At 44.9% G+C, this 24,970-nt stretch overlaps 1 protein-coding gene across 4 annotated transcripts in view; it reads right to left on the bottom strand.

Moving 5' to 3' along the window:
• Window positions 1–24,970, bottom strand: part of KIAA1958 — a 65,264-nt gene that overhangs the window by 12,982 nt on the left and 27,312 nt on the right. For 2 of the 4 annotated variants that reach the window (XR_014619318.1, XM_084305676.1), the window contains exons 1-2: window positions 20,236–20,356; window positions 15,980–17,248 (exon numbers count right to left, since the gene is read on the bottom strand). Coding sequence is in view for 3 of the 4 variants with exons in the window: in XM_084305676.1 (XP_084161802.1) it covers window positions 15,980–17,135 (1,156 nt within the window). In the remaining variant the exon portion in view is untranslated. Of the gene's footprint in view, window positions 1–15,979; window positions 17,249–17,323; window positions 17,388–20,235; window positions 20,357–24,970 lie in introns of those variants that run through there. The other 2 variants (XM_084305678.1, XM_084305677.1) reach the window with 2 other exon arrangements.

The following is a 24,970-nucleotide window of genomic DNA, read 5'->3' as shown; positions in this document are numbered from 1 at the left end:
TCTTCTGGCCAGGGCTTACCCTTTGGGGTATTTTTTCAGTGGTCCTTCTGGAAACTACTGAAAACACAGGTGGAGATCTACATTAGTCCCTTGACCACTGCAAACTTAAACCTGTTTCCTCTTGGGCATCTACTGCTCACGTTATTACGAACTCCTCAGTGTGCATGGGTTCAAAAACTGGGTGAAAGCACAGAAAATAATTACAGAGTGCTCCTTAATACAAGACAATATCCCTAAACCAGACACACCCTGATCTGCAAATTGCTTGAGATAGGAGGGTGGGGAGGTGTCGTATATGCTTGCACTTTTCTTGTAGTCTTACTTTGGTGTCTGTTGTTAGAGTCTAGGGCAGACAGATGCCCTCACATTACGGTGTAACCTGTCTTGGCCAGTAAAACAGTCTGAACCAACCAACCAAAAATTATTGGTGTCATTGATTTACCAAACCAAGCTATCCGTAGTACCCCTTCCTTGGAATAATGCAACCTTTGGAGCCAGGAGAAGAAACTTAAAAAATGAGTTGACTTGGAGATGCATCTCCCACGATCCTGTCCCCCAGCTGCACCAGTACACCAAGGATCTGATCCAAGCACCTGTAATTTGTATCTGATCCTGCATCAGAGCTTCATTTCCAAGAAAACTAGAACATCCAATAAAAAGGCCGTAAATCCCACTCTGTTGTAGGACTGGGGTAAACTCTCATCTAAGAGTTAGACAAACTAAGTAGTTTAAGTATCCCAGATACCTAAACTGACTTGGCAGAGATCACACAGATGACCGAGTGGGAGCTGAGTGTCCCTGGCTAGCCCACAGCCGTGAGACAATCCTTCCCACAGAGCAACAGCTGTGGTCTGATCTTTTCATAATCTGATCTTAACGCAGCCAAGACTTAACATTATCAGCAGAGTTATCAGACTGGGGGCTGTTTTTATTTCATCTCGCACACACCGACACACTCTGACTCACCAGTTCTCACTGCAGAGGACATAACCTCCTCCGTAACTATGCATGGTGAGGGAGGAGCACTTGCTTTGGTCCTTCATGCCAGACCACTGCAGACTGCTGATATTCAGAGGGGGGCTGTAACATTAGCAGGAGTCATGAGCCTGAGCACACAGCCTCAGATTCTGCCTAAGGAATCCAGCAATGTTGGCTTTTCAGGTGGCAATCGCACTACCAGCCAGCGTCTCCTCTGCCTGATTTGTGCTCTGACTAGAAAAATCTTTCTGGCGAAGACCCACTTCCACCAAAATGCTTTTATTCAAGTGAGAAAGCCGTGGACACACAGGATGCCACGTATCTCCATGCTGGAGCTGAGTGTGCTCTCCCTGAGCACCAGCACTTTGCAGGTCAGCTCCTGCCCCTAGCCTGCAGGTGTTGGAAAACAGTGGTACTGTATCCATGGGCCAGGGCCCTAAGCAGCCCCCTAAAACGATTAATGTGAGCCACAGCCTACCTGTCTTTCCTTCTGTCTTTCAAGAGGGTATTGGCAGGCCGATGAAGATCTCTGAGCACTCCTGGGACCACTCTGAGACTGAGAGAGAGGGAGAGCTAAGCACTTTGGGAATTACATTTCTGGCATTTTTAGTGTCTGGTACGGACCACCTCTGTCGGGGCAACTCCTACACGCATGCGGTAGTCAAAGGCTTAGGTCACAAATACATGCGCTTTAATGTAATTATTTCATATCCAACAATAACTGTTTCTTTAGAAAGTCCTGAGGCCACATAAAGAGCATTTCCTTTGCTACAATATATCATATTTACTTAAGCTTAGGCTTGGTGAGTCAGAGTCAAAAGAGGGGAGAAAACCCTGTGACTGCCTGGAGATTTTCATCAGGCTTGACATCTAACAGCTTCTGAGCTCTGCAGGATCAAAGGATTAACTTGTTAGCTGCAGATTACTGAAGCAGGAGAAAGTACTCCTGCACTTTTTCTTGAATTTCTGCCCTACCCATCTGATCTTGCTACTAAATTCTGTTAAACAATTAAAGTTCTCTATTTCCACTACATTAAGCTAAACCCCATGCAGTTTAACATTTTCAGCAAATGCTTTCATTAGCATGTAAAATCTCTAGTATGGTAGAAAATTCTTAATTAAAATCCACTTATAAAAGATGTTAGGTTTTCTGGCCAAAACAAATTATGCTTCTATTCAGTTAACCTCCTCCAGCAAAATTATCAGTGAAATATTTTATGATTCTAAAATTAAGAACCCTCAAAGAAAAAAAGAACACAGATTCAAAGCAAATGAGCATGGGAATATTTATAAATTGGTATCTCCATGAAGTAAGAGTCACTGAAATAAACTTTACCCATCTGTACTTTTTTTTTTGCAAGGTGCAGAATGATCTCTTAAATTGGTGCTCACTCAGATCCTAGTGCTGGTATTCAGTTTGCACACTTTTTCACTACTTTCTCACCACAAGAGCCTGAAAAGATGCAAGGTGCAAAGTCAACGATAAATTTTCCATCAATATTAATGGAACTACTACATCATCCTCAAATGCCAGAAAATTTGGAGCCATGACAAGGGATTAAGAATTTATGTCCTCGTATGACTGATTGGATCAATCTTTTACACAGCAGATACTAGCAGTGACTAATGAGCTCTGCAAATCAGCAGTGCTGCAGGGACCTTTCATTTGCACAAGGTAGCCCCCTTCCCTACTGTGATGCGACATCTTCTGAGATATTTCAACACAATGGGTCTCAAAATGCATTTTCTCATCTAAAATGTTTTAATTTATCCTACACATGATCTTCACTTCTTCTAGTTGGTTTCAGTTTTGCCAGGACTAGTGGAAAAGAGAAAGTGTTGCATTCTTGTTTTACTTTACATTTCACTTCAGCCACTGAACACTTAGAGTGGTATTTATGGAGCACAGGACTGTACAGTTTCCCACCTTCTTATGAAGCTGTCTTGCAATGCAGTGGTGTGAACAGCTGCAATACAAAATGGGATGCGTTTCCTCTGCATCCCAACAGTGGGGCTAGGCATGCTTACTCGGATCCATTTGTGTTTTTTTGACCTGTATGTAGCAGGAACAAATACACCAACTCCAGCTCTGCCAGTTTAGCCAAATACTGTGCAGCATTTTCACAGCAGGGAACTACAGCTGCTCCCTGAGACACAGCCAGGAGAACAGCAGAAGATCTTTTGGAAGAGCACTGGAGAAGCCACATACCTCATACGTTGGGGATGTCCAGGTGAAAGGTACTCAGGGCTCAGAGGGACTGGGATCTGCCATTTTAGCTACCCTGTTTCAAATCAGTCACCTAGTTATAACAAAGCCTGGAAACAGCTCCAGGTTCACCTGTCTGTTCTCACTCCTCTCTTATTTCCATGTTACCTGTTACCTTTCCGGGCACTTTTTAAATACAAACTCTGGACCCCACTGTAATTGACTGAGCTCCAGGAATCCAACTCTCGTAGATATGGAGTGTATTAAAAAATAAGCTTAGAGAGAGCTTGCAGCCCAGAAAGCCAGGTGTGTCTTGGGCTTGGTTGGCACATCCAGGGAGGGGATTGTGTCCCTCTGCTCCACCTGTGTGAGGCCCCACGTGGAGCACTGCGTGCAGCTCTGGGGCCCCCAGCACAAAAGGGATGTGGGGCTGTTAGAGCGGGTCCAGAGAAGGGCCACGAGGATGATCAGAGGGCTGGAGCTCCTCTCTTTCAAAGAAAGCTGGTGAGAGCTGGCATTGTTTCACCTGGAGAAGGGAAAGCTCTGGTGAGACCTAACTGAGGCCTTCCAGTACCTAAAGGGGGCCTGTAGGAAAGATGCGGAGAAAATTTGCACCAAGGCCTGTACTGATAAGACAAGGGGTAGTGGCTTCAAATTAAAATGATAGGTTTAGATTAGATGTTAGGAGGAAATTCTTCACTCAGAGGGTGGTGAGGCCCTGGCACAGGCTGCCCAGAGAAGCTGTGGATGCCCCATCCCTGGAGGTGCTCAAGGCCAGGCTGGATGGGGCCTTGGGCAGCCTGGGCTGGTGGGAGGTGTCCCTGCCCATGGCAGGGGGTTGTGTGGGTGGTCTTTGAGGTCCCTTCCAATCCAGATCAATCCATTATTCTGTGAGTTTCCTACACAGCAAGCCTAAAGCCATTAGAGAACTTTAAAAAATTTGCGAAGCCCTCCCCCTTTCAGAATGACTGGTTAAACTTTCTTCAGCTATGTTCACTTCTGACACATAATTGCCCCTCTTTCAGAGCTCAGGCTAAAGCATTCAGGCGGATTGGTGAAACTGGAGTGCTGCTGGCATTGGTCAGTGGTAAAATATGATACACACTGTGAAGTAAATGCCAGCTTTAGGTTGACAATGTACCTTTGCATTCAGATGCACAATAATTTCCTAACAAAACAGCTAATTCCACTGAAAAGACTTGAAGTAATGATTTGAATTTAGGGCTAAGGACAAAAGCCACCTTTTTTGCCTAAGGTTTTCTTCAGGTTAAATACTTAACTCTGGAAAATATCATTTGCTTTACCCAGGACTTTTCAGCAACACAGTGAAATGTTGACCTTTCAAAACACGTTATTTACTGCATGATCTGGGGCAGAAGGAAATAAGGGAGTACATCAGCAATTGTCAGACTTAACCAGCGAACTGGAAGCTAGATGAGGCACTGCAGAAGTGAAGCATTTGTTTTCCAAATGGACTTGGTCTGCTGGCCACCAGTCCAGAAAGCATACCCAGTTCAACAAAGCATATAGGAAGTGCTTCCTGCATTAAGGTCCCTTATTTACATTTATGCCTACACAGAAACATAAAGACCAGCTAGACTAACTCATTATTTGTTTAGATAACAGAAGAGGAGCATGACTAAACAGTCCTATGTGTAAGATGACTGGATTCAAGAGTTGCTATGACCTAAAAAAAAGAAGAAAAATTCAAAATGAAAAAAAGAAAACATAAATATCAGAGCACTCCCCCCATTGGATGAAGTTTATCATTTAAAAATTAATGAAGCTTTAGGGGTAAAACACAAATTTTTGTGCCAAAAAGCTGATTTCTTATAAGAAAAACAGGGCTTTACATTTTCCATAAGGTTTTCACCTCTGTTTGCTCATACAGAGAATGCTGGAGTTACATGCACACACAGACCTTGCAAACACCAAACCACTAATCTAACTAATGGGCTGGCTTGCGCAAAACCACAAGTAACATCTTATATGGTGTTTTGGAAAATCTGGCCAAGTGGGATTGTGTGCCACAGCAACCTCTAAGTTGAGGTGTTTCTATTTGTTACAGATACTGTACAACAGCATTATATTGCCAATTATATTAGGAGATCTCTGGAGCCAGTAGTTTTTGGCTAATATTTGTGTCCACTTCTGAAGTAACATGATGAAGGAACCCTAGTGCTGTGCCTTCCTGTACAACCAACAGGACAACGTGTTGACACCCAGCAGGGTCACAGCTCCTGAGGATGCTTACTCTCAGCCCCTGTATTTCTATGGGCCAAGCCTCCCAAATAACATAAAGTCTTACTCCCTAGGTCCTGTCTGCAGTCGCAAGCCCCCTGGAAGCAGAATGGAAAACAGGACACAAACATGTACCACTTTACAGATCAGTCTTCTCTTTTCACAGCACCCTACCTTGCCACAGGCTCAGCAAGTGCTCAGCTTCAGCCTACCAACAGTTTTAATGCCATTGCGTTTAAGAGCTCACTTTAATAAGGAGAACTGAGAAAGCACTGCAAGAGGTCTCAAGGGGATGTGCCAGGGCTATGAAGTTTGCCTGCTTTTGATTCACTCCAGACAGCAGCAGAGATGCAGAGTTGGGAAATATGGGTGGGAAATGAAGATGAGGGGGAGAGAAGGGAGAATTGGAACAAAGAGAGATGAAAAAAAGAACAACAGTGAAGAGAGAGATGAAAAACAGATGAGGATCCTCTGAAATCTAACTGTATATCACTGGTTTGGAATGAGGCAGTCTAACTGGGGCAACGAGCAGTGGAACAAAGAAAGGGAGTATGCAATAAATATTTTATTACATTAATCATAATAGACTGCACTTTAGTCTTGGCCAAAATGTATTCTTAAATCAAGTTTAGAATGTGACGGCAGTTTCAGACTTAAGAGCATGAGGCCCACATGACTGTAATTAACGTAATAAATCTTGCTGTGGAGCTCTCTACACAGGCTGACAGTGCTTCGTTGATATATTGCTTATTAGAGACTGCAGACATTTCCCCCTCTATTTTATTAAACTGCCATTGGTAGTGAATCAAAAGGTACCCTTTCCTGCTCTGGCTGAACCGTCTGCTGCAGATGTAGCAGGGAACACGTGCAGGGAGCCAGCACCACTGCCTTTTGGTAACAGGGAAAGCAGCATCCTAAATAATTGCATTTCGGTATCTCATTTCCCAACACCCTCTTACGTTTAGTGAAGTACTCGAATTGCCTGCTACAGAGCTCGCAGTTTACTTCTGAGATCCTGGCTGGTGATGTTACACAATGACACAATTTGCTTTTACCTTTCTGCACTGTATATTCTCCAGGATGAGTGAAGCAAGCTGTGAAGGGCACGAACCCTATGAAGAGCTCACAATTTACAACCTCGCATAGCTGGTTTCAGAGCACACTTTTAACACACATATTTTCTTTGTCTTCACTGGGTCAGAGAGCAGAACTTAAGGACCAGCTCTCCATGCAATTCTCCAGAAAGGATGAAGTGCAACACTTGCAGCGAAACAGTTCCTAAGGCACACTCTTTACCCTGCCTTGCCGTCTTGATGCTCCTTGTACTAGCAAGGGGTTCAAAGACACCACGATCCCACAAGCTTGGAGGAGACAGAGCAGCTGTGCTGAGGGCAGAGATGTGAGCACATCCCTGCAGAGGGCAAGGCCATGCACCCCAGGCACCAGACGCTGCCAGGCGGCTGGACGAGGAGCACACACTTTGCTCCAGAGGTGCCAGGCTGAGCTGGAGGGATGAGGAGAGGGATGTACACACGCAGGGAGCCAGCCTCCTCCAGTCTGCTGCTGGTGGCACGGTTTGTTTGTGTCTGCACTTGGGTATGTGTTTAAACTTACTTTGTCAGAGTTTAATTGAGTAGATCTGTAGTCACGTTTCGCAGCTCTGTTTGAATACAGTCTTTTTAAATAAATTGAGGGCTTTCAATTTTTTTTTTCTGGCTATGCGCACACACACAGCATACACACATACGCACCTCCGTGCTGCTCAGAATATTGTTATTATCTCTCTTCCATAATTACATTGTCAAAATTTTCTTACCAGGATTGAATTGTTATTTCCATAAAAATAATTTGTTCTTCTGTGCAGCACACGAACAATCAGTTTCCCTGCTACTGCATGAATTCATACCAAAAATGACACAAACTAATTCATGCAAGAGGTGATACGGAGTATAACTTAATGAATGTAATTATGGATGTATGGTATACACACATATATATGGCTGCTTTATTATGCACTAGCACAATAAACAGTCTGATGTATTTAACAGCTATGCAAGTGAATGGTAAAGGGACAAGGTGTTTGTCAACAAGTTTTCCGAGGACTATCTGAAATCAGGGGAGACAAAACACAGGCAAAAAGGCACCTCTTTCTACAGCAAGAAGAAAAAAACAGAAATCTAAAAGCACAAAGCAAAGCATGTACCAGCACACAGGCAAGAATGAGGGGCTATAAATCCTAGAAAAATTTTCATGCCTACTAGTTTGTTTTCTTGAGGGTATAGGCAGTAACAGACAGTAAGTCCCAAACAGCCAGAGTCATTGACAGAATAAATTCCCCATAACTTGGGACATCCATGTGACTGAAGGACAGGGCTCACCACGCTCAGAAGAAGACTGCTCCAAGTCATGGCCAGGGTGGAAGTACTCACGTACAGAAGTACCCGTGGTTCTGTTTGTTGCTCATTCAGACAGGTATCCTTCAGCAGCCACCAGACTAAAGAAGAGATTAGGCAAATATCCAGCTAGGGCAAGGGTGATAGCAAACAGAAAAATGAAGCAAGCCACTCAGAGACCAGAGATGAAAGTCCTGATCTTTCACAGGCAGTATCTTTGGGTACCGTTACGTCCTGCTCAAAATAGCTCAGCAAAGAAGCACATTCAGATTTTGCCCCGGGGTGATGTGACCTGGGTCAGATTATCTCTGAATCGATTTTTTCCTTCCCTGCACAACAGAAGGTCAGTTTTTGTTCTTCTTATTTCTGAGGACAAATTAGCAAGTAAATTATTAAGTACCATTAATCCATGGTTGTATGCTTTCAAGCAATGTTTTCATCATGAAGATCTTGTTAACGAAAAGCAACAGCAGACCACAGTGTCACTGCCTGCCTAAATATACCCTTAGTTTAACCAACAGGGGCACGTGCGGTCCTTCTGCGTGTGCCCTTGCTGTTCCTGAAGTCAATGGGAGCGACAGGTATATGTTAGAAATGAGACAGAGACAACGAATTTCTTGAGTCTCAGCCTGAAATTTGCATTTGTTTGAGCAGGCGGGAGCCTCAGCCTTTGCTCTTTAACATTTGCTCTTCTGCACTTTGCTCCCTGGAAGCAGGCTGGCTCCCCTCTGGGGGATGCATCAGCTGGGCGTTGAGATCAGCTCCCAGCAGTGACTATGTCCGTGTTTCACTAGGCACCACATCTTTAAGTCAGCACCACATCTTTAAGAAAGATTTTCCATACGTTTTTGCCCGAAAGTAAATACAACCCCATCACTGCAAGGTGCATTACTGCAAGGAGCAGGTGCATTTCCAGAGGCTCATAGCGTAGCTTGCAGGGGAAAACTGCGTTTACTTACTTACTGAATGCCCACATAAAATCATTTACGGGGTAGCAGAGTACTTCTGCACAGAAATGAGTTTGGAAGAAAAAAGGAATTACACCGGGATACAGGAAAACATCTTCAGACAAAAAAAACACCCGGGATACAGTCAACTAAACTCAACATAATACAGAAAAATGGTCCTACCTGTAGCTTGCATAAAAATACCAAGCCCAATTAATCACATTTTTAAACAAAGATAGATGGCACAAAAATATTTAAATTCTTTTAAAGTTCATTTCTAAATGAACTTGTGACCTATTGAAGAGATTTACAGAAATACAGGGTTATAAAATGGCAAGTTTACATTCACTAACCTCTAACAAATGTAAAAACAATAATGGGTACAGAGATGTCAATTACCACAGGAAAGCCAGAATATATGCCAGAAAAAAAATGGAAGTAATTTAGGGAAGCTGCTAGTGTGATTTTCCACACCAAATTTGAGCAACCTGTGTGCAGCTGCCAACAAACAAATGAAAAGGAAAACAACAATAAAACACCTTTTTCTTTCTTTATGGAAAGAGCTTCTAGCAGAATGTTTTGGGGGTGTTCATAAAAAAAAAATAAATCTTACAATGTTTCATGATAAAATATTTAACTGCATACTTGCTGCTTGGTTTTCTGGTTACTTTTAATCTTTCAAACTGTCCAGTTCTTATTTACCTGGTAGCCTGCATGGTCCTTGGGACCAAGCAGGATCCTTGGGTCCTCATTCTGCCTCTCTTTTCCTGCTCAGAGACTCACAAATCATACGATGAGAACAGGTCCAAAATTAGAGCAATTGTAAAGACCACATGAGCAATACAGATCTCTGATCAAAAATGTCATGTTAAACAATCTTCTATTTCCCCAAAATAAAGAGATACCCAGTAGAGACTTGTCCAGTTTCCTTTGTTGTTTCCCTATGTTTACAGGATTGCTGGAACCACCACCAGACTTATTTTCTTCCTTTACATATCAGTATCACAGAACAGAAGAAGTGAAGGGCAGAGCACAGCATCTAGTTCGTGCTGGTCTTACAAAACTGGCTGTTTTCTCCTTCTCTCTCCTACCTCGTTTTTTTTTTTGCTTTTCTGCCTCTGATTCTGGAGCAATGGGGGAAAGGGAACATTTCTAAATCTGCAATGAGCCGTGGTGCTCTAGAACACAGCCAATTATTGCAGTTGCCAGTTTCTCTTCTGATGCAACACGTCATCTTAATACTGCTTGCACTTTGGTATTTTAAACTGAAAACATACATTTAAATGAAGTTTCCCTAATTCCCTGTGATGCAATTCTTCTGCTCAGAGCCCCAGAAAATATTCCTGACAGCCAGCTTAACTCTACATGTTTTACAGACTTAATCCTTAAATCCTGCTGGGCCATGGGTGCAATGGATCTTTTTGGGGGCATTCCACTCCCTTCTAGGCTATAGGCATAGAATCTCTTTTCCTTTACTTTTACTACCCAACCCCTATCCTCAGACTTCTCCCAGACCAACCTATGCTCAGCATGAGCTTGCACGAACACCCTCTGGCAAGATGCACAGGTATATCCTCAGCACTGCTGCCCGGAGATGGCTCTGCCTGCTGCAGGGAGTCCCATGCAGGGGAGGTCCTGGGGGAACACAGGAAACAAGCCCTGCAGTCAAGAAAAGCAGCAGCCTCATCATTCGGGTGCACAGTCGCTTTGCCTAACAAGTATTTAACATTCAGGGCAGCAAGAAGATCTCCCTCTGCATGAGAAGTCCGCTGTTGGTCATCACGGGTGCAAGACACTGTCAAGAGCCTTCTGCGTCTGCATGAAATTTCCAATAAAGAAAACACGTGGAGTTTGAAATGGTGATAAATATATTTCTGTAAACATCTAGAGATGTTATAGTACTTGCTAAGTCTTCCTTTCAGAGTTCTCCTGCAAGAGTTAATAACACGATAACTCCTTTTTGTAGGAGAAACCTCATAAAACACACTCCCACATTACCATTATTAGTACAAAGATTAAAATTTTTCAGATTTGATTGGCATGCTGTAGACCTCGATGATGAATGCAAGTACACGACTACATTTCAGAGGCTGAATTTGTCCTTTTTATGATATTATTCTGCTTTTAAACAGAACTCCCTTACAATAACGTAAAGACAAGTAACACCGGCCTCATAAGCAGAAATTCCAGATTAAAGTCCCCAAATCAATGGTTTATCAGCCAGCAGCATTTGGATACAGATAACTAAGGGTGGGAGAGGCCTGGCAAATCCATGCTGCAAGATCAGAAAGCAGAGGCAGTGCAGGAGGTGGTTAATCAACTCACCGCCTCCCTTTTTCTGATTAGTAAAAGCCTAATTATCTGATTTTATTCTTCTGAATAAGCAAGGTCCTTGTAACTTTAAAAAATAAAAGTACTTTTTGGGGGTAATTATCTGTCTCAGAACTTATTATTTTTACTTGAGCTAGCGGAGCAAGAAAAGAAATCAATTATGGGGCATAAAGAGTCACCAGTGGGCTCTGAACTCTTCACTCCGACACAAAGAGAAGGAGACTGTTTCACCCCTAAAACAGTTTAATTGTTCATTTGACCACATTCAGCAGTGTGAGTCCCTGGAGGCAGGCTCCAGCGGTCCCCTTAGCCAAAAGTCATCAATCTCTGTATGTAGATTATATATACAGAGACCTATCAGCAATTATTTGAGTGTTCTTGGAAGAGCTTAAATAAAGTTTTGTAACTTTCCTTGACTGGTTATTTGCCTTGTGTTACATTCCTTCCTGGCACCGTTCCACAGGACTTGGAAGAATTACAGCAGGGATTAATTTGGCCTTTCTGGATATATGGCTGATGCTTCATATACCTCCAAAAAAAGGCATTGTTTTTTTATTGTTTGAACTTCTTTGGAATGTGCTAGCTGATATATTTTTCTGCTTGCAGTGTTAACAGCGATTTTGGAGTTTAAGCCTAACCTGGGCACTGTTAGCAATCTGCAAAGTCGGGGGACTTCTTTCTCTCCTAAATCTCGTAACATTTTGATGTTCATCTAAGAGGTCCAAATCAACGAGTCCTACGATCACACAAGGATCTCAGCTCCCATTTAACTGAAACCCACACAACTGCAGGGAGAGAAAGGTCCCAGTTCTTTTGGTTGGAGAGAAATGCTTTAAAACGTTCAACTTGAAAGCTGCAGACAAACATCAGACCACCCCCGGAGGCACTGTATCTTTTAATGATCATGCTCAGGTTGGGGAAAGGAGAGAAAAAAGTTGGCAAGAGCGAGTGACACGCTGCTCTGGGATCCTGAAAACCAGCCACAGAAAGGGAAGGACCAGGAAGGCACACAGAGCAGAGACCTCAGCAAGGCCCAGGCCATGGCACCATCCATCATGGCACACGTTCACGACCACGGTCTCGGTTTGGTGCCCATGGGACAGTGTGCAGCACACTGAGAATCCACTGGTGTTTGTGGACACCTTGTTTCCTCCCCAAACTCTGCAAAAGCTTGTACATGTAAAGCACCACTTTGCAGCCCAGCCAGGCCATCAATGCATACGCACGCTGGCATTGTGCTGGTACCCACAGAACATGATTTGCCACGCTTCTGACAGAAACAACAAAATTTGTCACTTCATTTATACGGTGTTTTGGTTTTCCATCCCTACTGACAACTCCTTGGCTGCTGCACACTTTGCACATATGGATTTCACACCTTTTTAGTGTCTCCTCGCAGAACCCTTTGCTCCTCCTGTGTTTATAGTGTTAGATTAGTGTTGGACCAGAGATACGGTGCTGCACTGTCTTGTCAGCCCAGCACACGCCTCCACCCTCCCTCTTCAGATGGAAGGTGAGCATTCTTCACAAACACCTCAGCTATTCTGCTTACAAAGAGACTCCTGCCTCCCGAGGGATCAATATTTGCCTTCCTACACCGTAAGCTCTGTCTTCCTCCAAGCCATAGGCTTCTTCCATATCCTCCTGCAGTTACAACATTTTTTCCACTTGTGGCTTCAGACATCCAAACGATGATTTTTCGAGGCTGTATGTACTGCAACCTAAAGCATCCTGTTTCTTACTCACCTATCTTCATTGACGTGACCCACCCTGCCCTTGCTGGTTCTTGGACAGAAAAAACAGAGCAAGTTCAGCAAAAGAGAAAGACAAAAGAGGCTATTTGGGAAGTAGAAACTGCAGAGATTCCCAGCTCTCCACCATTACAGAAATCTCTCTCTTCTCAGAGGTAGGTCTCTTAAGCAGTACCTACACATATTCTTGAAGCCTTTGCTAACAAAGTAGTCAAACCCAACCAGAAAATTCACAGATGAATGTCAATGTATTATGGCTGGAGTTTAACAAAAATAATGCAGTATATTCTGCAATGCTTGGATGAAGACTTGAACCCAACAGAAATCAGAATCCAGCCTCACTGAATCCCGGGATGCCACTTCACTTATAATGCATTAAAACACCTCTGCTAAGTCCCTGCAACATTTGGGTGCCATGGGGTAATTAAAGAGAGTGAAGGACAAAAAAAAAAAAAAAAAAAAGAAAATGTTTAAAAGAGAAACCAGTCCAAAACTACAGTGTAGATTAAGTTGGCCAGAGCTAACATACATCGATATCTCTGATCTATTAGAGAATCTCTCTCAAACTTTCCTGACCTAAGAGAGACCCATGTATGCTAACTATCAGCTGTGTCACCCACACAAATACAAAGATGTGTGACTTAACCTAAAATTCAAAGTCATATTTCCTGCTGGTTTGATCACACTCTTTAATTACAACTAACCACCTCAGGTCTTGGTCCCGCAAAGACCTCATGAACACATGAGCAATTATAATGGGACCAGGAGCAAGGCTTCGTATCTTATTCTAAAATTGAGCAACGCTTGGTAGAGGAAAAGGAAGAATTTAAGTTCCTTGCTCCCTTTTAACTGTATCTTCATTCGTTTGTCAAAACATCAACTGAGTCTATAAACTAACAATAGCTCTAGGCTCCTTGGTATAATTACTTCCTGCCATCTTTTATGGAAGAATTATACTCATCATTGCCTGTCTGTTTAGGAAAGAAACGTTTTTATGTAGTACACATAAACATTCTCTTGTAGTTCAATATCGCTCAAATTTTATATATCATGCACCACTTCCAGTACATCCCTCTTTGTAAAGTAAAGAGACAACCTAACAAAATCACTGTACATAAACAACAAGCGTGCTACAGTCTTTAATCAGACCCCCAGATTCCAGCTGAAAGAATATGCTGTGCAGAACCACGTATCTGCAATAAATTCACTTGCTCGCTTCTCTGCAGCTCAGAGATTTATTAATGCCAGCACTTCATTGCCAAAGGAGGAGGATCTACAGCAATCAAGACTTCCCTGATGTGAGTATCACGTTATAGTTGTGTATCAATCACTTTACCCTTGATGAAATGCAGCTACCTTTGAGTACAACAACAGCATATTACAACGCTGTACCAGGCTGACACTACATAACGCTTCCTGAGAACACAAGAAATTTAAGTATTGAGGACATAGATGACTGGAATGGAATTCAGGCAGGGTGCTGATGTAACGTTGCTGTCTACGCAAGCAGCACTGGGAAGCTAGGAGGGATTTACACAGTGGGTGTAAATCTAGATGCAGTATCACTTTGTCCTCACAGTGAGATGCTAGGTGTAGAACAACCCTAATCTGGAAACTGCATACGTGTGAAAATGTGGCATTGTGTCCATTCTTGTAAGGTTTAGCCCTCAGTGGTAACAACTGCTGGCCTCACGTGGCTTCTGAGGATGGAGAAGGGCACTCAGAAATAAACAGGCTGCAGGTCTTCCCTGATCAAATCCTGACAAGAGCAGCTTGAAGGGTTTTGTTGATTTTAATGGCTCTGTTGAAAGCAAATCACTCTCCAAGACAGCACACACACACATGGCAAAAATCTGCCTAGGTTTGTATTCACGTGTCCCAGCCTGCAAGCCGGAGGCTGAGCAAGCTGGAGGGGCTGGCTGGTAGAAAGCAGCTCTACTACACACAGCAGTTATGTACTACAAACTGAAGAAAACAGAGTAAGCAGGTTTACCATGCAATCTGGATTCACATCAGGCAACCCACATCTCTCATATTTAGCCGAGCAGACACAGCTCTGTGTCAGCTGGAGCTTTTCACTGGGATTTCCACATGGGGTGTCATATGACAGGACTACTGCAAAGCGACTTCTCAAAGATGCAGAAATGGGAGTTCCAAAGAGAAATTTGCTTTGCTGTAACCAAGACAACCACCATCTTTTTTAATTTGTAGACATTCGTGGGGTTTTACCTAGTAAAACTGCGTATTTAAATATGCTGGGTGTTTTATCTGGTAACAAGATTTGCAGGTTCTTGTTAATTAATAGATTTAATAGTGTTCAACTGGTTTTCAGGGTGGCTGGGTTTGTCCAGGCTGTTAAAGTAATTGTTTTTAGGGTTTAAAGTAGCTACCACAGGGACTGCATATAGGCAACTCCCTCCAGCCTTGTCCTCACCCCGGGACGGCACCATTCACCCCCTGGAAGAGCAAAGGCAGCACCGCCTGCACTTGGGTCCAGAGAGAGCTGGAGGCTTCCTCCCCACACCAATGCCTGTGGCCAGCACTGAGCTGTCCTGCAGACAGACTGGCACGTGGCAATCGTTCAGCAGAAGCATGCTGAATCAAGATGCTCTTTATCTGCTAATGTCTGTGCCATTTCTCAATGCTTTGGCAGCACTGGGAGATGGAAAAAAGGAAGGAGGCTGAGAACTTCCATTGAGAACAGGGAAAAAAAAAGAAAAATTATCGGATTACAGCTTGTGTTATCAATTTCATGGTTAACACTGTGGTTGTCCTTCAGGTCTCTGTGAGCTGCTCTGATTTGCAGGTCAGGAAAATGTGATAAAGGTTTATAACAGGGAGGATCTCCCTCCAGATACTCTTCTAGGCTGCACATCTCTCCCAGGCAGAGCTCCCAGCACACAGCTGCACCCCACAGACCTAAAAACCTGTCCTAAAAGATGCGTTTCCTCATGGCACCTGCACTTTCCTCACAGGGGGTGGTCTTCCAGATCCTCTCCCAGGCTGGCAGCTCCTTTATCTGCCTTCTTATGAATCCGCAGCCCAGCAGGGCTCCTCTTTATGTGTCCCCTGACACTGAGCCAGGGTGCCCGTCCCCCCCAAAATACTTCTCCCACCCCCCCAGCCTCCTACCTGGCATTGACGGTGCTGCTGCTTCAGGGGTGGCAGCGGGGGCGGCGGGGGGCTGCTGCTGGCTGGAGCTGACCTCGGGCTCCGCGCTCACCGAGGGCGATGCTGCTGCTTCGCCCCCCGGGGCCGACTGCAGGGCGGGCGGTGGGGTCTCCTCGGTGGCCGGGGTCTCCTCCTGCCCAGGCAGCTGCAGGGCTGATAGCGGGATGCTGATGGCCTTCCCCACGGCGGTGGCGTTGGAGCTGGTGGCTGGCACCTGTAGGGTGGCCAAGGGGACGCCACCAGCCGTACCCCGGGCTGGGGAGGCCAGGGCACCTCGGGGTGGCCTCTGAGCAGGGAGCCGGGGTGGCCCGGGTGGGGAGGAGCAGAGATGTGGTGGGTCGGGGTCCGGGCCAGCAGCGGGCAGGGGCAGGGTCCTGGTGGCAACCATGCCAGAGGGTCCAGCCTGCGCTGGTGGCTTGGGCTTGGACATCTGGGTGAGGGCCAGTGCCGGCCCGTCGGCGCCAGCCGTCAGCTCGGCGTTGGCCACGATGTAGTAGTCCTCGGGCAGCTCCTGCTTGATCTTCTTGAGGAGCACCTCGCCGCCCCCCTCGTCAGCCAGCTGGGCATGGGCGGCAGCGGGGAGGATGGCGGGCGGCCGCTTCCGAGGGCCGCCGGGGGCACGGTGGGGATGAGGCTCGAAGTCGCTGTCCTCGTCAGTCACCGAGGACTCGCAGACCATGTCGAAGAGTGTGGCCTCATCCTCGTACTCCTCCACCGCCTCACCCAGCTCCGAGGGCTCGCTGCAGTAGGAGAAGTCGCAGGAGTCGCGGGTGCGGGTGCAGTCCAGCTTGGCTTTCCCCGGCCGGCCCGGGTAGCGCTCCAAGGGGCTGGCCTGAGCCTCTGAGGGCACCCCCAGCATGCTGGGGCTGTCCGAGTTGAAGCTGCGGCTGTCCTGGAAGCAGACACGCTCCTGCGAGCCCGCCCGGCACGTGGCGGCCAGGGGCCAGTGGTAGGCATGGCCGGCGCTGCAGCCCCACATGGCCGTCAGGTTGCCGTGGGCCCCCTCGGACAGCAGGTGCTTGAGGTTGGGGATGAGGCTGCAGATGGTCCCGTGGCTGTGGGCCCAGCTCACCAGCTTGGACAGGTTTTCGGAGGAGGTGTGAAGGCAGTCCTCCATGGTGCGGGACGGGCAGCGCCCGGCGGGCCGGGAAGTCAGCTGGGGACGGGGCTCAGATCACAGGGTGGCGGCGCCCACGCTCGCGCGCTGCCACGCTCATGCTTGCTGCTCGCCTGCGAAGAGAGAGCAAAACCCTGCTTTTCAGCACTCCCAGAGCACGGCCCCTGCTCAGCCCGCTGTACTCTCACCTCACGCGCTCCAAAACACGCTTCTCAGAAGCCCCTTTTGCTCATCCTGCCTGGAAAACCTGCGCTTAAACCCACGCTGCAATACACGGCTGAAATAAGAAGTGGCTTCTTAAGCTCGAGCAAGTTCAGCATTAGGGGCAGTGTGATTTGAAGCTTAAATCTCCAACAAAATGCAGACAAAAAAACAAAAACAAAAACAGTGATTATCTCCTCATACTTAGACCATGAAAATTAAATAAAATCTTAGGCACACAATTTATCTAGAACATCAAAGCGGCAATCTAAGCACCAACTCAGCCATCCCCTCTGCCTCTGATGAAAATTTATGACATTTTACATCATTTATGCATGTTTCTCTAATGTATCAAATACCCCCTTTTCAACTGAATTTCGGAGACATTAAAATGGAGACCTGAAATTTTAGTTTTCAATGTAAGAAAAAGGCAAGGAAGTTCAGCTTTCACCATGCAATCTCACCCATAAAAGACCACAAGCCCTCAACTTCCCAGAACTTCAGCACTAGGACTGTCTAGAAAACCTTGTAGTTTTTTGTCTGATACCTACTTTTATCACCATAAACATACATTCAGATGTGACACAGGTAAGTGATGCTGCTTTCACTTAAGTGAATAGGGGGAAGAAAGAATTAAAAATAAAGTACATTAAGTACATTTAAACATTAACCATTCTGTCAGTAAAAAAAAAAAAAAAAAAAAAAAAAAGAAGAACAAGGAATAATAACATAACTTAGCAAAAACTGCTGGAATTGTTTACAGACAATTGTTAGGGCTGTAGCATTCTTTCCCTGAATACTTGTTGTGGTTTAACCTGGCGGGCAGCTAAGCACCACGCATGTGTTCACTCACTGTCCCCCACCCCAGAGGGATGGGAGAGGGAATTGCAAAAAGAAAAAGGTACAAGAACTCATGGGTCGACACAAGGACTGTTTAACAACAAAGAGAAATTAACACAAATAAAAAAAATATCAAAACACCAAGAATGCACAAAGCAAGTGATGCACAACGCAATGGCTCACCACCTACTGACCAACGCCAACTCCCCCAGTTTTACTGTTCAGCAGGACATGACCAAAGTCAACTGCAGAGCTCCAGCTGAGTTCAACAGGTCCACACAGACAGGGGCCACAGGTGTGGAAGAAAGTCAGTACATCATAAATAACTCCCAACATATAGTCCCCACTCCTCGCCTAACTATCATTAATACCAAATTAGACGGTCTCTCTTTTCTTGCACTATTGTTTTACTTTAAAAAATTGAGATTATTTGAGTTGCTGGAAAAGATCAAAAATATATGTGCTCCAACAACTCGAAATTTTGATATTTGCTTAGATAAGTTTGGGCTGAAAACACTTAGAGGTTTCTTTAAATAACAGAGATTAAATGTACACTTGTATTCCTATCTAAGGATATCCGTATTTCCCATCCTGCCAGAGGTTGATTTTTGAACAAAGTATCAGTTCTCGATACAAGTTAATTTGGTAAATTAAAAGATTCAACCTCATTTCTCTGACTTCTTTTATTTGTGGTAGCTGAAACCAGAGTGCACTCTGAGAGAAGAAATGCTACAATAACTCAACTTCCAGCTTCTTCTATCACACACACGAAACACCAGCGATGGTACAGATCTGTGTCACCTGCAACACAGCTTGCATGACCAGTGCCTCTGCAGCAAGGTCCCCATCTTGCAAACCTTAGTAGGCACAGGAAAATGGTATCGTTTTCAGACATGGAGTTTTTAAACATTTTAAAGTTTTCTCTGGGTATTTGTTTAAACTTTTTAAAGATACATTGTCAATCCTGGCAGGGGTCAAAATCCTCAGGGTACCTGAGCCTGCACAGGACCGCCCAAAAATCAGACCATAGATCAGACATGAGATCAGGTCAGCTTTCAGAGCCTAGATTGTGTGTGCAGGGCTGAAAACCCACAGATATCAGTTTTTCAGAAGCAATGTGTCTTCGGTTCACAACCTGCAGCAGCATCTGGCAGTGCTGCTTTGGTAGGGGCCGGCTCACCCTGTGGAAAGCACAGCAGACAGCTAGCACATCCATCATTACCCACCTGATTTCCTGAAGAGGGAGCTTGTCTGCTCACCCAGACAGTGTGCTGCTGGCTGGCAGTCTGCTCTTGCTCACTAAATCACATTTTAAAGATTATATAAGTCCTTCATTCAGACTGGCAAGATTCAATAAGATGACTCACGCTTAATAACCTGCCCGTGTGTGTACTCCGAAATCATACAGTAGCTGGCAAAAACGCACTACAGCTTCAGTGTGAACAACACTATTTTAACTGCATTACAGATGGCGAAGCCTTAATCTTCCAGAGCACTTTTCTGCAGCTCAGAGCCTAGCAATATCTAATGCAGACTGAAGCATCCCTAGGTGCTGGAAATTCACTACAGCTATCTGAGCCCTAAATTAAGAATCAGATTTTATTGCTTGTTTAGCGTTTACGACCTCATTTACAACATACCACTGTAGTGAGTAATGTGTACAGAATACATGCTATGCCAGAAAGCACTGCTGTTGCAAAACCATTCTTTGAGATGTGTTAATGCATTAACAGGAACATCAATTGATTTGGGAAGGAAAATACCCAGAACTAGGGTTTTGTCACACGAGGTTTACTTGCTGACCAAAGGGTAATGGAAAATAGCAATCTCTCCACTCCGTCTTTCATCTACTAGGATGGGACTGGGCTTAGCACATTTTGTACAAGCAAAATTCTTCCTTTATTTTGCACATAGCAGTAGGAGCAGGCCCTACATTATGACCCTGAGAAGAAGCAATGATGCCAGAAGCAACAGCATTTGGTAGCTGCGGCCACAATAAACCAGGATAAACGTATGCAGAGAAGGAATTAACACCATTGGGGTACAAAGACCTGGCTACCTCGGCTTCTTCTCCTTCTTTTCCTCCTTGTGTATGAGGGTTTTCAGTGGAGTTGTGGTTAGGACCTCATGGGAGGTCCTTCAGGACAAATGGGTAAATCCGTGATGTGTCTCTCCTGGAGGCGAGGCAGCAGAGATGAGGATGCAAGGAAGGAGCTGAAAGGCAGAAACATATCATGCAGCAGAGCTTAGTGGAGGAAAGTGGGTGTCTTCCAGCAGCGTCCACATGCTGGAACATGCATTTGGTGGCCCTATGGCTCAGGGTGGGTGGTAGGCTCATTTTGCGATAAGGAAGGCAAGAAATGTTGCCTCTCCTCTCACACGCTCACAGGCAGCCAGCCATGGACATCCTCCCCTGGGTATCATTAGACAAGCTGACAGAGACTAACCTGGAAAAACCCATGCAACATGCAAATGCACGTTTGACATTCCATTACCACTGCTGATTATTAGCATTTCAGGAACTTCCACGCTGCTTTTTGTTCAAGAGAACAGCACAGCCATGGCTACGTTAAACATGACCACATTAACCAACCCTTGGGATATTATCCCAAAGCTGAGATAGCCTATTCAACACTTTCTAGAAGCCCAAGACTCTCACATTCAATTATAGTGCAAAAATCACTGCCATTCATAAGAAGTAACTTGCTAATCTTTTAGCTGTATAAAAACCCTAAAACATTAAAAGAGATGTAGAAAAACTGTATTTAATCATCTCAAGCAACATGGATTTCAAACCAATTTTACAATTGTTTAAACCTGATTTTTAAGTGATTTTACAGAGGTCCCAACCCCTTATGTGTTGGCCTCTGCTTTCTCATACTAGAAAACAAAAACACAAAATTAAAAAAAAAAAAAAATCAGTATGTTAATTCAGGATGTTTTAAATCCTCTTTGTTTCAGCCTCTCTCTCCTGGCCAGACTTTGGACTGCTACTCCACCACCCTCTGAGGAAGAAGCACTGTTTACTTTGAAGGATCTTTCCTTTCATACTTATGAGTAAGGAAACCTATCCACTAGCTAAAGCTTGGGAGCACTGTGAATTAAGGGTTTGGCCACCACAGCATGAGTATCTGATTCAAGAGATGGACAATATTAAGGCTTCTTTTACTGAGTTTTATTGTATTTCTTATGCCAAATGCAAAATATTGCTAAAGGACTGAAGCCAACAACTGCAGAAACCTATGCCTCCATTCGTCAGAGAAGGCGGAGCAAATTTTTTCAATAAGAAACTTCCACACCAATTCACGTATTAGTGAACTTACTTTCTGCTTGAAAGACAAACTGTGAACTAAGACGAAGGAGAAGAGAGAGAAAGAAAGCGTATATAAAACAATGATAGTTTGCAGTGTGTGAATCATCTAGGTGTCCTGCTCTACCGCTGGTGAAAGGGGCAGACCTCCGTCCCTGATATGAACTGCACATGTTTCCCTTTAGTTAGGAAAACATGTTTTTAATTGAATGTCTCTCAAGGAAAGAGTAGAGTATAAATTACAGTGGAAAGGTTCACGGATTCTGACAAGTTCTGCAAGCCTCCAAGACAGTTTGGCAATGTTATAAACCATTAGACTAGGGAGGAATTCCTCCAGCACCGTTCATTTGTCACTGTTTCCTTATCACTTCTGCACACACTCCGGCTGATGGTTTCAAGCAGAAAAACAACCTCTCACTTTAACAGAAATCACTGGCCACTTCCAAATTATGTGAGCTTGTACATTTTTCATGTTTTTACATGTAGCTCTGTAAGAGCTGATCTAGAAACAAACAGAAATGCACCACAGTAATAAACCAAACCCTTCATGCTAATTTTCCACTGCAGAGTTCAAGAGCTACCCCAAATTTCATGTTGATTTATTTATGCATAGCAAATGCCTTCACTTTTGAATGTCTCAGAGCCTGTGCTTATATCTTGGTCTTTCTGAAGTCAGTATGGGTTCTGCTGTTGGAGAAGCACGACAGGCTTTCACCCATAATGAACCACAGTTACAATTCGTGTCACCAACCAGCAGCAGCACGAACAGTTTCCTGGGAAGGGGATGCAAAGGGAGGTAGGAAGAAAAAATAGCGTGTCTTTCTGGGCAAGCAGCACTTTCCCCATTCATAAAAATCTCATGGCTGTCTGTCACACTTGCTCTAGGAGGCTGCAGCTCCTCCCCAGCTGATGGTTAGTCTTCAGGGAAGAAGCTCTCCTTGCCAAGTGTGGCATGCCTTCAACCGCAGCTGTCATCACAGCAAGCAGGCAGAAAGCAGCAAAACCTGCTTGCTGGTGAAATTCCCTCAGCTGGCTGAGAAAGAAAAGGATTTGGCTGGAAGAGGGCTGGGGGATTTGATTGCCTTTTCACACTGAAGACTACCACAGGGTTTATGAGCCTCCCACTAGCCTGCCTCATACATGAAATGAAATTCACCAGCTGAGTAGCTGCAAGGGGTTTTAATCCTTAATCCACCAGCACCGCCGCTTCTATGGTATTTTTTCCTAAGCACCCTCTGAACAGGAGCTACATGAGCTTTGCTCCTGTGCAGCAGAGCTAGAGGGTTTTGGAGGGACCAACGGTAGGAGGACAAGGTGCAAACGGAGCAGAACAGGTGCTGCAGTGAATCTGAGCAACCTGGTCAAGAGGTTCTTTTTTCAAGCACTTTTTTTTTTTTAACTTCGGATTTTCTTGCCTATACCCCAAAGGACATTGTCTGTCACACTTTTCCCAGAAGCTCTGCAGCATTAAGGTGATCCTGCAAAAAACACTAACCCTCCACATCACTTCCTGCCAAGCAGCATGATCAGGAAAGACTTCAGGGTTTTCTAAGCACTGAGATCTCAAACTATTAACACAAAGTAGCTGTGGGCTTGAGCAGTGTACACACAGAGTACAGAGAAATTCTGCTCGTTTAAGTTGCTATTTAGTAAGTGCATCCCTAAAACTTCCTCTCAAAGCCTCACTGAAATATATCTCCTGAACCCTTCTCACTGTGGTCTGAGAGAAGAGACATGCTGTGTGCCCTAGCTTAAAATCTGTGCTTTTCAGGATGACAAAAGTAAGCATATTTTAGAACTAGCAGTTGTGCAGATGTACAGACTGATAGATGAACTGTCCTGCGACTGTGAGGTGTCCCCATGGCAGTGGCACATTCTGAGGGGAAGTGAAGGGACCTAGCATGGAAATAATTTCCTCCTGTCCTTGTACTCCAGGAGCTGCACTCAGATTCAGCGTTTCACCTCATCAGAGCACAATGCTGGGCAGCATTTTTAGCTGTTTAGATCACTGGTGAAATCTAGCCTGCCTGTCTCATCTCTGTGCACTCATTATCTCTGCCTCAACACTCTGGTTGCACCTACGTGTCAGAATTCCACGTACAAGCACACCCTTGCAAACTGGTGGGCTTTTGTTTGGCTGGGTTGACTTTTGTGGTCTTTTTTCTTGCTCTTTTTTTTTTTCTGTATACATATGTAACACTGAATGAATGCAACTGTGTGCTCAGTGCACATATGTGCATTTATTTTTGCCCATACCTCTTTAAATTCCAAGCCTGGAAAGGGAAAAGGAGAAGAAGTGAACTTTCAAATCTTTACCATGTCACCAGCCAATTTTCAGAAGTCTGTTCCTATGTAAGAATACTCAATGCACTTCTTTAAATGGCAGAATGCTGTTACATAGATCAATAGAAGGAAAATATAATTGGTTGTTTGAAGTGCCCTTGAGCTGACCCACACGCCAAGTTGTGCATTACTGAACTGCCAAAGCATGAGACTCCTCCTCCAGCTAAGATGAATCTGGCCCTGCCTCACCTCTCTTTGAGCTACTATCAAATTTACTTTTACATTTCAGAATGCTGACTGCTGCAGTGGCCAAACATGACCAAATGTATACACATAACATATAAATATATATATGTATATATACATATATGGAAGTAGAACTTTCAGAATAAAAATACACCAGCTGGACCAGCTCAAATCCTGCTTTAAAAAACATAAGTGCCCTGCTACAAGGAACACTAATTTTCTCCCCATTTCTCCAATGGCTGAAAGCCCCGCAAGAATGAGAGCATGGAAAGAGCAAACATTTTCAGTCACACTCAGCCTTCTCCACTAACAACAGTGGAAATGATGTAGCAAGAATGAAGACCTGAGCAAAATCTATCCTGGATATAAGCCCATGGAAAGCAGTGCAATTGCCACTCATACAAATTTGGCTTTCATAGAATCATAGAATCACATTACCATTAAGGTTGGAAAAGGCCTCCAAGAGCATCTGGTCCAACTACCCCCTACCACCAATGTCACCCACTAAACCATGTCCCCAAGCACCACGTCCAACCTAGCCTTGAACACCCACAGGGACGGTGACTCCACCACCTCCCTGGGCAACCCGTCCCAGTGCCTGACTGCTCTTTCTGAGAAGAAATGTCTCCTCATTGTCAACCTGAACCTCCCCTGGCACAACTTGAGGCCATTCCCTCTGGTCCTATCACCGTTACCTGTGAGGAGAGACCGACCCCCAGCTCCCCACACCTTCCTTTCAGGCAGCTGCAGAGAGCAATGAGGTCTCCCCTGAGCCTCCTCTTCTCCAGACCAAACACCCCCAGTTCCTCAGCCGCTCCTCATGGGACTTGAGTCCCAGGCCCTTCACCAGCTCCGTAGCCCTGCTCTGGACACGCTCCAGGGCCTCGATGTCCTTCTGGTAGTGAGGGGCCCAAAGCTGAGCACAGCACTCGAGGTGCGGCCTCACCAGAGCACA

This window comes from Netta rufina (assembly GCF_964035555.1).
Source record: "Netta rufina genome assembly, chromosome: Z".
NCBI lineage: Eukaryota > Metazoa > Chordata > Aves > Anseriformes > Anatidae > Netta > Netta rufina.
The sequence above is the reverse complement of the archived record's forward strand: the minus strand, read 5'-3'. Positions and strand labels throughout refer to the sequence as shown.